Source organism: Amaranthus tricolor, chromosome 3 (assembly GCF_026212465.1).
Source record: "Amaranthus tricolor cultivar Red isolate AtriRed21 chromosome 3, ASM2621246v1, whole genome shotgun sequence".
NCBI classification, from domain to species: domain Eukaryota; kingdom Viridiplantae; phylum Streptophyta; class Magnoliopsida; order Caryophyllales; family Amaranthaceae; genus Amaranthus; species Amaranthus tricolor.
The window spans coordinates 21,953,392-21,966,026 of NC_080049.1; the positions used below are offsets into that span (position 1 = coordinate 21,953,392).

The following is a 12,635-nucleotide window of genomic DNA, read 5'->3' on the forward strand; positions in this document are numbered from 1 at the left end:
CCGCTTTACTGCGTGCTAACTTGATTGATTCATTATATGGGCTTGACGAGGCGTGCATACATCAATATTCCAAAATTTCGATTTTGGCATTAATGTTCTTTACCATTAAAAATATTCGGAAAAAAAATCCATCATAGTTTTGTGGTAAGAATATTAAACCGAAGATCATGTTTTGACTAGTTAAGGCATTGGAGACGAGTTACACTTCATGCATTTGCGGTTCTCCGTATGTATCTTGTGTCAACAGGATAAATCAATAAATCACGATGATTTCTTTCATGTTGTTAAAAGTATGTAATAAAAGAAACAATATACTTGTTGCTGTTGGACATTGTGATGCTTTTACATAGGGCTTGCTTATAGTGTTGTGTAGTTGTATCTCAACTTTGGTCGATTCTTTTTGTGAAGCTAAACACTAATGAACAATGAATATTGGGTTTACAGGATAAACTACCTAGATATCTTCAAGGTTGTGGTGCTAACATGTCACAAACATTATAACGAGATGGTGAAATATCTTTCATTGGGAGAAATTTTGCATTATGACCTTTGGGCACGGGATTATGCTGCGATTTTGCGGGATTATGGTCAAAATTTTGGAGGTCTTGAAGAAATTTTTAAGTATATGGAATTTGAGGACATGGTTTATGTTTATGCTGGAAGAAGAACATTAATGAAAAAGCAAGAAGACATTGAAAGGAAGAGGAAGTAGATGCTGCCTTTTATTGAAATTAAACAAGGGTATTTGTGTCATTTCAACATTTAACGGAAACTTAACATTTTTGGCGTCATAATGTTACTGTAGTGACTTTATCAAAAGTTAAGTACTATTTTACGGAAAAAAATTTAAAAATTGTTACCGGTCGTCCTTTCCCTTAATTGGTGCTTACACGTACAATATCCCATTATTCTTTATGGAACAGCAGTGAGCCAGTTAACCACCGACTTAACTCACGTACAATGGAGTATTTTATGATAGTCGTGTGTGCTGAATGCTGATCAAGTTAACCACCGACTTAACTCACAAATTTTCTGTTAAACTCCTGCTCGTTCTCCATCTCACACGTACAGCAGCGATTTTCTTCTCTTGCGATTTCAATGGCAGAAGACAAAGAGTCAACTTCAGTTCCATTGAGTCAAGATGATTCTGAAGATCATGCTAAAGCTCCTCTCACTTCTTCAAATCCTTCTCCTCGCGAGGTTAGGGTTTCTTTTGTCTTTCTTTTTATTTAAACTTTTTGCTGGTTTTTACTACCTCATTTTGGCGTCGTTTGTGTAGTGAGGAATGTGATTGTATGTTTCAGATTGATTTTGAGACTGTTTCTAAAAATTATGGTGTAAAATCAATTGGAATGTGACTTGGTGGGGATAAAAAGCTGTTATTTGTTTTTATTTGTGTATATATATGTCTGGAAATTTCTACTGAAAACTAACCGAGTGTTTGTTAAACTCTTGATTTTTTTGCTAATGTTTTTGTAGCAAATGTGTTTTAATGATGAAGAAGAATATTGTTTTATCAAAACTTGAATTGTTTAGATTCGTGATGAATTTCCTGGTCAAATTTGAGATTGGGAAGGGCGTATATGAAGGGGTTAATTTTAGCAAATGCTTGATGCGAATAGGGTGGGAGTTGTGAGTTGGGAGATTGGTTGTGTGAGTTCTGTTTAGGCGAAACGTGACAATGTGAATTATTCAACATTTGGTACCAATGAATTTTGAGGTTGAGTTTACTATTTTATTATTATATTATCTCATTGTCTTTGACTAAGTATCGTGAAGTTTGAGGATGAGTAAATTGCACTTACATTGTGGAAGATTGCAACAAAAATTGAGCTATATTTGACTAGGATTTTTGTAGGAACATTGAGACCCATTGAAGAAGTATACTTCGAAGTGCTGTGAAAGAGTATTTAAGCTCTATAAGAGAAAAGAGGTTGCTTGAGGTTGATATGCTTGCTCATTTGTATTGTTTTGTTGCCCAAATGAGTGAGTGAATTCGATTAAAGAGAAGAGAGAATGAATATATGTCCTAGTCCCTAAATAAACATTTAATTAAATTAGTGGAGTTGTAAAAAGTTCAATGTGTTTACTATTGGAGGTATAAAGATTATGAGGTGCGTATCATGTGATTTTGAATGCAATTATTGTTGATTTAAGACAAAGAATGGAATGTTGTATTGGATTAAATTTTCGGATTTGTAAACTTCACTATGTTTGCTGTAAGAGGTGGTTATTGAAGGTGCGTATGATGCGATTTTGAAGGAAATGTAATTGATTTAAGAAGATAGCTAGCTAGCTTATCATGTTTGTCAAATGAATTCCTATAAAAGGTAATATAAAATAATATAGTAATCGTAATAGCATGGTACATCAAGTCTTGGACTACTCCAAGTGTCACATGATCTACTAATCTTCTAGCAAATTGCTAATAGAAAAAACGATATTGGTCGATTTACTCTATTTTTGGGCTTTTTTGAACAAATTGTGGATTCTAAAAGCAAATTAAATGGCGAATTATATTACAATGTTTAGACGTGTATTTTCTTTTAACTTTTTACAAAACTATCCTATTTTAAAGGTGTTTTTTGAAATCAATTTATTTTTAAGCAGTACACTTAGACTTATAGTGCAAAAATAAGGCTCCATTGCATCGCATTGCAGTATAGTAAAGGAATTAAAAAATGAATCAATATTTCTCGCGTAGTGAAAGTGTAAAAATCGCATTTTGAGTCGTATCAAAGGATATCTCATGCTTTTTTGGATGATGAACGATATAATAATGGCATTACTCTTGTAACGGCATCACTTACCTTTGGCTTAACTGTTGCGTTTTGTGTTTGTCGCTTAGCCAATTGCTCCACCATGTGTTGGTAATGCCTTCTGTCGTTTAATATGAGAGCATTCATATTTTAATATGTATCATAGAACACAGTTAAATAATATTGAAGCATACAAGGATAAACTAAGTCTTACTCTCGAAAAAATTAAAGACATCTTTGTTCGCACGTATCCACCAATTTGTTATCCTAAACACTACAACTACTTGCCCCACAAATTAATTCATCAATTTATTGAACTACAAACCTACCAATGATTTGGAAATAGATTCTTCAACAACAAAAACGTTACGTTAAATTTTGATCAATCCACTCACAAACTCAACAGAGAATGCAAATTAGGCCCGAAAATCCATAATTGCTCTTCAAGACTCACAATGATGGGTGATTGTTGTTGCAGCTAGTAATATAGTTCCTTAATAATAAGCTAACTTGTAAATTCAACAATGACCGTAAGTGAACTAATACAAATTTGTGTTCTTTAATCATGCAAGGATTCATTCAAGATTCAATCTAGTCAAACTTTGTAACTTACAAGCAATTAATTTGAACTCATGCAAAACCATAAACTTAAAGTTGGAACTGATTTGCGAATCTCGTTCAAATTCGAATCAAAATTAAATTACTTTTCGACAACCAAATTCAACATTAAATATTAGTAGCAAAATTAATCAATATTTGGTCGCTAAATAAGCTACCTACCTAGTCCACTAACACTATTTAGAAATTCTCTTCGCCCAAAATTTCTAGAAATGAAAAAAAATATTTATTGATTTCCCACAAAATTATATCTTTGTAGTCTTCATGGTCGTACAACAAAAAAATCACTTGATTTGGTTCACAAACAAGTGAGTTATGGCCAAATCGATACGCCCTCTTGGAAAACAAAGCTTATTTGTCGGTTCCAGAATTTTCAATTTATCGAAGTGAACTGAGGGGTATTTTGGAAGTATTTTTATGGACGGGACATCTCGTCCCTTCAGTATACTTTCTATTATATGTTTATAAAAAAGTAACAAAATTTTGTCGCAAAAATAAGAAAATGCAATTTTATTTTTTTTTTTTTCAAAAATTGATCTCCTTTGCTGGCTGGTGATTTGCTTAACTTTTGTGTGCCGATAGCCAATTTTCTCATCTACTCCAAGGAACAATAATCTAGCTCTAATATGAAATGCATCAATATTGGATATGACATGTTTGAGTTTTAAGAGAACAAGTTACACATACGATACAAGATATGCATATTCCAATACGCGTCTTACTTGCAAAGTCATATGGAAACAACCTTTCTTTGTGTGAAAAGGAGTAACTTGCCTTATGAATGACTATAAATCAATAATTTGTGATAAACTCACTTACTCTTAAAGTTTGCAACAAATATAAGCAATGTGCTCTCGCAAAAGCGTTTTGTGCTCTTGATCTTACACAAGTTACACTTGCACAAACACTTGAACAGTTGAATAATGGTTCAAACTTCAAAGTTAGCTCACGTTTCTTAAACTCTGTTTTTCTTTCATCTAAATCCGAAATTAGTTTATGAAATGCATGAATTTATATAAGTATAATAGCCTACATAAAACATTACTCTAATAATAACCATAAAAGTCCGGGATTAAATTATTTCCAAATTACATTATATCTTATCTGGATTCTGATATCCTAACTACACCACTGTTTTTTATTAACTGATTTAATGCTAAAACTTCTATACTTCTGAAAATGTAAAATTATAAAACGTCTGCTAATTTACTGAAACTAACGAATGACACGGCTTATGGTGGCGACTAGTTCTCATGGTGCTGTGAACTCGGCGATTGACTCTACCAGTCCTTTCGCACCGTGAAGTCCTCTTCATGCAAACTCACGTCTTCCTCGTAAAAACTAGTCATCGTCCAAGACTCCACAACCCACTTTGAGGAAAATTTGGCCACATCCAGACGTTGTAGATTTACCAAATACTTTATCTTTACTCTTATATGAATTGATGGGAGTCAGTGTAATGTCAGAAAAAAATTAAGTTATTGAGTTGATGGCTTGAGTGTACATAATGGAAAGGATTGATGGCTGCAAATAATCTTTTAGTGTGTTACATTTGGTCTTTGTCGTCGTAGAGTTTTAGAATTCCTGTTCTAGTTCATTATGCTTTAATGGCTAGTTCAAATTTGAATTTCTGGGTGTCCATTCGCCAGCAAACCAGCACCCAATACAAGGTTCATTTTTTCCAATTTACATTTGCCATCAAACGCTGTCAAAGTGTTCATGCATATATCATTCCTGTGGTAAAACATGTAAAAAAGGCCATTTGTTTTATAGATACCTGTGTATACTTCTGTTTAATAGTAGATACAAAAGCCAAACATCCAAAGGCCTTAAAGTTGGTATTGTTAGGTTTTCTATCAAATAATTTTTCATAAGGTGTTTCGTTACCTAGAGGGACTAGGGGCATTTGATTAATGAGATAGGCAGCGATAAAACGCATTCACCCCAAAACTTTTTGGGGAGATTAGATTGAATTTGCAAAGCCCTGGCAATCTCAATTAAGTGTTGATGATTTCGTTCCACAACCCCATTTTGTTGTGGGGTGTATCCACAAGATCTTTGATGTAAAATCCCTTTTGTTGATAAAAAGTCCATATGTCCCCTTCACATAACTCCTTAGCATTGTCAGTTCTAATAGTTTTAACACTTGAGTTAAATTGATTTTGAACAAAAGAAACAAAGTGAGTAAGAAATCTAACACATTGATTTTTGTATTTCAAGAGAAATAGCCATGTAGTGCGTGTATAATCATCTACAATGGTAAGAAACATAGATTCACCTGTAAAACGAGAAAAAGAGTAAGGGCCCTAAATGTCGACGTGAATTATTTCAAAAGGTTTGGAACTCTTTATACAACTTTTACTAAATGGAAGTCTTTGTTGTCTAGCTTTATGGCATGCAATACAGAGGAAAGAATTCTTGAAATAAGAAACATTTATTTGTGGAAATAAGAGTTTCATCCTATCTAGGGGCATGTGACCTAGCCTTATGTGCCAAAGTTTAACAAGATTCTCAGGAAAAGTATTATAAGAGCTCTTTAAAGTAGCTGTAACATGAGATGTAGGGTCTTGTGTAGGGTTCTTTTGGGACTGAAGATAATACAGTCCTTGAGTTCTTCTACCAAGAAGCATAGGCCTTCCATCGAAGGGCCCTGCAAAAAGCACAAATCATTAGTAAAATGTACAGATGCATTGTTAGTATGGCACATTTTTGTACAGATATGAGATTGAATTTGAAACATGGCACATAAAAAACGTTTGATAAGCGGAGTTGGTCATGGAGTTGAATAGTCCTCATTTTTGCTACCTTTATTCTTGTACCATTTGGGATAATGATAAAGTGATTGGAGTGAGAAACATCTTTATAATCTAGAAAATCATCAAGACAATTGCAAATATGATCACTAGCATCACTATCTATGATCCATTATGTCACCTTATTAGTATGCATAAATGATATACCTGCAAAATTTGAAGAGCTTGCTAATTCAGCATGATGTACAATGGTTTCTTGAGTGCTTCCTTCCTTTTGCTGCGCCATGAGTGACAACAATCTAGAGAATTGTTCCTGAGACATTCTAGTAGGAACTTGTGCTTCATCATCGGTGCAAGCAAAAGCTGTTGATCTTTTTCCTTTAATTTGATTCGGGTACCCATGCAGTTTGTAACATTTGGTGATGGCGTGTCCTGTATTTTTACAATGGTCACAGAATAAAGTCCTTCTTGTCCCATTGTTCTGATATTTAATTTGTCTGGGATACCCTTTCGAAATATACGAATTTGCATTGGTGTTGGATTCCTTTTCTTGGGCTTGTCTTTTGGACGAAAAAAAGGTAGTAGGTTCAATTTGGTTATGTTTGCTAATTTGTTTATGAGTTTCTTGTTGCAAGATACGATAAACCTGGGACACTACTGGTAAAACTGGCATCATGAGAATATTTGATCTAACATGCTCAAATTTCTCATCTATCTTCATCAAAAAGTGCAAAATATGTTGATCAGTTTGAACCTTTAGAAGTTCTTTGCTTATTAACATGATTTACAGCAATTGCAAGTGGTTATATTGACCAAGTTGTCTATTTCATCCCATATAGTCTTTATTTGGGTAAAAATTCAGCCACACTCATACCTTCTGTGTGTTCGAGGCTGAAAAGTTTTTCATGGAGACTATAAAGGTGTGCAGAAGAAGGTTTACCATATCTCTCTTTAAGTTCTTCCCAGATTTCTTGAGCCAATTTATAGTAATACACACTTTGTGAGATGGAATCATCCAAAGAAGATCCAACCTATAACAATATTATTACACCGTTCTCATGCCTTAAGATCTTTTGAGTTAGCCGAGTTTCTTGAAAATGTACCATCTACAAACCCCATTTTATTTTTGGCACTGAGAGCCAATGTCATAGATCTCTTCCACTTTCCAAAATTTGTTCCATTGAAGGTGGTGGACACAAGTTTATTATTGGCTTGATCCGACGGGTGTAGAGAGTATGTGCCAGCCGGGTTTTGAGTGGCATCAGTGTAAACACTCTCAGATGTGGTATTCGTCATAGCGGTAATCCAAGAATCAGGAAAGAAGAGAGAAAAAAAAGACAAGATGGGTTATTTCTTGAAGAATAGCACCTGTAAAAAAAACGTTTGAATGCTGTTTTCAAAAGGAAAAAAAAGAAGAGTTATGGATACATGAGTCTCTTGCTCCTATGAAAGAAAAGGAAAGACTAGAAGAAGAGAAAATAGAGTTCTGTTTTATTACTCAGAGATAATCATCATGAAAGAACAAGGTCCTATATATATAGGAAGGAAGAACAAAACGGAAGCCAACTAAGCAATAGACTAACTAACTACTACCATAAAAGACTTAATGAAAATAACAACATTAAACTAATACATAAAATAACTAGCTAGTCTTAACAAGTAAGACACTGAGGCTTATTGCTTACTAGTTATCATGCTAGCCAACCAATTGCCCGTGTTTTTCAATTTTTTTAAAGTTATTATTCTTCATCGTTATATTTCTGCATGAATCTTGTATGCTTTTCCAAATTCTCATCATTCCCTATACTATAAATACATTCAAGGATCTTGGTGCTAGAAGGTTAGATTCTAATTTGTTTGTTATATGAGAGTTTTTTTAATAAAACTCATCTAGCTTCTGTGACTGGTGGCCCGTGGGGTTGGGTAGCATACAGCTGATCTCCACTCATGGCAGAAACCGTACCAGTCAACTGCTCTGCTTCTACCCCCATACTGATATATTTTACTTTTTTTTCCAGGCTTGCTGTTATGTCCTTCAGAGTTGGGTTTCTAAAAAATTTATGACTGGATGGTACTTGCTTTGTCTATCTTGGAGCTTTCAGCTTTTGTTTTGATGTGCATTATCAATCATTGTGAATTGGACTTGAAATTGCAGTGTAGTACTTTTCCCTGTTGCTGTTACCTTCTTCATTACTTGGTGGTTTATTCAGTTTGTTGATGGTTTCTTCAGTCCTCTGTATGAGAGGCTCGGCATTGACATATTTGGTAAATTGTTTTCTTCTGCTATATTACTTCTTATTATTGTGTGGCCTTTTTATGGTGGGGGAGGGAAAAGGGGACTAGAGAGGCAGAGACCAAAAGAATTTTGGTTAGGAAGATGATTTAATTTAAGAAATAAACTGGGTCAATGTTGATGAATTCAAAAATGTGGTCCAGAGACGGAAACAGAGTACACCTTATCCACACTTCGTTTCAAAAAGATTACATGTACTATTTGGAAGGTCTTTCCTGATTGACAACCTTTTCCCTTGGTTTTTGTCTGCAGGATTAGGTTTCATCACTTCTTTAGTTTTTGTACTTCTTGTTGGGGTTTTTGTGTCGTCATGGATGGGTGCCACAGTATTCTGGCTTGGGGAATGGTTGATTAAAAGGATGCCTTTTATAAGCCATATTTATTCTGCCTCGAAACAAATTAGCTCTGCAATATCTCCAGGTAATAATAGATCCTGTTTGCAATGTTATCTGTTTTGTGGTTGGTCTTTTTTGCTTGGTCTGGTGTTGCAAGAAAATTCATGCATTAGTGGTTTTCGTGTTTGCTTTTCGAGTACTGTTGCCTGTTTTAATGCCAATTCTATGTTAGAATTTCAAAATTAAAAGAGTTTTGCGAAATTGTTTATGGCTCTTACATGTAATGTGCTTTGATCCATAATTATTTGTCAACTGGAAGCCTCAGATTCTTTGATGTTCTTTTGTTTATGCTTTTTCTGTTGTTAATATCCGGTTGGGTTGAGGCTAATATATCTTTTCCTTAATTTCCATTTTATTTTGAGGCATTGAAATTTGTGAAAACTGAAAACACTTTTTTACAGATCAGAATACCACTGCTTTTAAAGAGGTAGCAATTATTCGTCACCCACGTGTCGGTGAGTATGCATTTGGCTTCGTCACATCTACAGTCACTCTGCAGGTATGCTTACTAGATGAAGCTATGCTGTTTACTATTCACATCATAATTATCACGTATCAATGATTCAATGTTTTTTGCTTTTTCTTTTTTTTTTTTTGTGTTTGGAAAACCCTAGTTTTGTTTAAATATGAGATCAACCCAAATTAATCTAGTAACTTTGCATATGTTCATTTATGTCTAAATCATAAAGCAAAAATTTTTTTTAGCTCCTATTAGTTGATTGATGCCATATTTAAAATTTGCTCTTGCTACTACATGGCTCCTTGCTAAACATCTTTGTAGTTAGGAAGTATAGGAACATAGTTGTGGAGATGACAAGCACTTTTGCATTAAGTTTTCTTTGCTAATTGAGGGAGGGGTTTCAGTAAGATGTATGAATACGATGGTGGTTTAAGGCTGTGGAGAGCTTTTCTGATGATCTAGACGACAAGATTATTGACTTTGATGGAGAGCGAGTGCAAGATTTTTATGTGCCTCCTTTATCTGAACTCTAAAGTTAATCTACGAAGCATGCTGCTTGTCTAAACAATGATAAGAATTTGGAAGCAATAAAAAATTTAGTATGAACCATTTAGTGAAGGACATTTGCGTAAAGAAGATGGTGTACAAGGCACAATTCTTCCAGCACTTGAAGCTTAGAGCCTCAGACTGATCTTGTGCAATTCTCCTTCGGTGGCACCAAGGAACTCCATTTTTACAGTTTTTTTTGGCAACTGTGGTTTATGTAGTGTTGATCCAAGATTAAAAGACTAAAGGCTGGTTTTTAACTTTTATTGTGGCTTTGGAGAATTTAAATAGTAGAGTATGGAAAAGAACACGGTTACGGTTGTGTTTGCGAAAATGGTCGCAATGTTGCGGAAAACTGCTATAATGGAGCAATAACGCGAATTGCGGCCCACGCACATAGTATAAAAACAATACACTTCGCATTGCATTTAAAGGTCTTAGTAAAACGAATCCGTGTTGTAAAGGTGCAAACTACAGTGTTTTTGGCCATATCAACTATGAACGGATATCTTTTGCTTTGCGTTACAATTACGCATCAACATTTCGTTACCTCGATCGCGAATGTTACCACATTTTTGCTCTATGCTCGTGTAGTGTGATGTGTTGAAAAAAATTCACAAAAGGGAAGTTGAGCTTATAATTGCATTTTTGTTGAACTACATTTATTATGCAAATAATTGCACTATATGAGGTACTTTAAGTGGATAATTAATAATTAATAATTAATTGATTTACTTGTTAATTATGATGCTTATTGATTAAACTTATAAATACTATAATTTAGTGATTTGTAACAATTGAAGTTAATGAATATAAGTGAAATTCTAATAGGGAAATGTTAGAACTTTTACAATTTGGGCAGATTTTACAAAAAAAATTTTTATGCCATCTTTTTGACAAATAACATTGTAACTAAATTATAACAGTCAATGCAACATTTCGACATGAAAATTCATGTATGGTGATATAAAATGGTATTTAACGTCACGACATCGTTCAAACACGTTACATAATGGCCATTACGTACATAACGTAACGGGCGAGTTTTTATTCCATGTAGTAGAAGTTTTAGAATTGAGATATACAAATCAATTTTGAAATGCTGATTGCAGGTTAATTTTCCAATTTTGTATGGCTCTTTAATTAATTTTGTAATTTGCAGAAGGACGATGGTGATGAAGAGCTGTGTAGTGTATATGTTCCAACCAACCATCTTTATATTGGAGACATCTTTCTTGTCAATTCCAAGGACATCATCAGACCAAATCTCTCCATTCGTGAAGGCATAGGTATGTAATCTGTTTTCAAAACCTTTATTACCGGCTTTTCAACTTCTATAGGTTTAGAAGTAGGGGAGAAAAGAACCAAGAAAAAACACTCCATGGTGAAACACTGAAACATGCAAACATCACTTTGCGCTTTCAAGTGTAAAATCTTATAATATACCAAATCACAAAGAAACCAGATATATTGCCAGTCCCTGCCTCAGATTTAATGTCTGGTTGTCGAATAGAAGTTAAATCTCCTGTTGATCACTTATAGTCATATTTAATCGTCGTTTCCTTCTTCCAGAGATAATTGTATCTGGGGGCATGACGATGCCACAACTCATAACACCTGTGGAAAGATTAGTGCGACCAAGTGACAGAATCCCATTGAATCGATTGTCGTCAGTATAACAGCAAGTAAACAGTTACTTTGCAAGTTGTGTGTCCTTAGTCTCTTGTAATATGGTGATGTTTAGATAGCAAGGTTGCAGATGATCCCAAAAGAGTGTTGTTATGAGCACTGCAATCCTATGAGTAAATTCAACATGGACATTTCGGGATTCTTTGATGGGTTTGATCTATCCGTGTCGTGTGCATACTGTTTGTTTTGGGAAATGGCATCTATACCCATGGTGTATAGAAAATATGTAAAGACTAGTGAGTTGCTTCAAGGAATGCACTTATTCTTATGCTGCTGCTGGAACTCTGGTTCAGACATCATCAGCTATCTATGCAGCAACTTCATGTTTCTTAATAAGAGTGTAATTGACCGTTTATATTCAGTTAATGCTTGGTTAGAAGGACATTTATATTGACATAATGGAAATATGCTCAAATACTTGAAACATAGCAGAAAAGTATTATGGTTCGACTCTCGTTGGAGATTTTTAGTTAGGAGGCTCCGTACGCAGAAACCGGATAAATTTCAGAGATGGAGTTGTTGAGAAAGATAATAGACCTCACATCCGTACGAGAGATGAGCTGCTAGGGAAGTTGGATATATATATATATATATATATATATATATATATATATATATATATATATATATATATATATATATATATATATATATATATATATATATATATGCAAGTATAAGATAATAGACCTCACATCCGGAAGCTAGAAAGATAATTATTTTTTAATATAATCATGTATTTGGTTTTATTTTGGTATTATATTTATTTTTTAATATTTATTTGATTTATAATTGATATAATATTTTATATCAATAAATAAATACAAAATAATCGATAATTATGAATATTGACTGTATTTCTACTGATTTTGGAGTAACTATGTCGAAGGATCAATATTTCAGTGCCCACTCTGACTGAATACTTAATCGGAAATCAGTTGCAAATTATATATTTCAGAAGTTTGAGAAAAACTTCTGAATATTAGGTCTTTAATGTTTTCGACTGTTTCCTACTAACTGTTAGTCGGAAATTTCTGACTGAGTGTTAGCAGGAAAACAGTTAAATCATTTATGCTTTATGTGTGTTACATTTTAAAAGGTTTAGTAGTTTAAAATAACTTT

General features: G+C 33.9%; 1 protein-coding gene across 1 annotated transcript; it reads left to right on the forward strand.

Annotated features, from left to right (window-relative positions):
* The first annotated feature begins 923 nt into the window (after window positions 1–923).
* Window positions 924–12,094, forward strand: LOC130809313 (protein LIKE COV 2-like). Its single transcript, XM_057675034.1, has 7 exons — window positions 924–1,200; window positions 8,149–8,201; window positions 8,286–8,395; window positions 8,676–8,843; window positions 9,220–9,317; window positions 10,987–11,113; window positions 11,397–12,094. Exons 1-7 carry the CDS (start codon window positions 1,099–1,101, stop codon window positions 11,501–11,503), a joined length of 765 nt encoding a protein of 254 aa, XP_057531017.1. The 5' UTR covers window positions 924–1,098; the 3' UTR covers window positions 11,504–12,094.
* The last annotated feature ends 541 nt before the right edge of the window (window positions 12,095–12,635 follow it).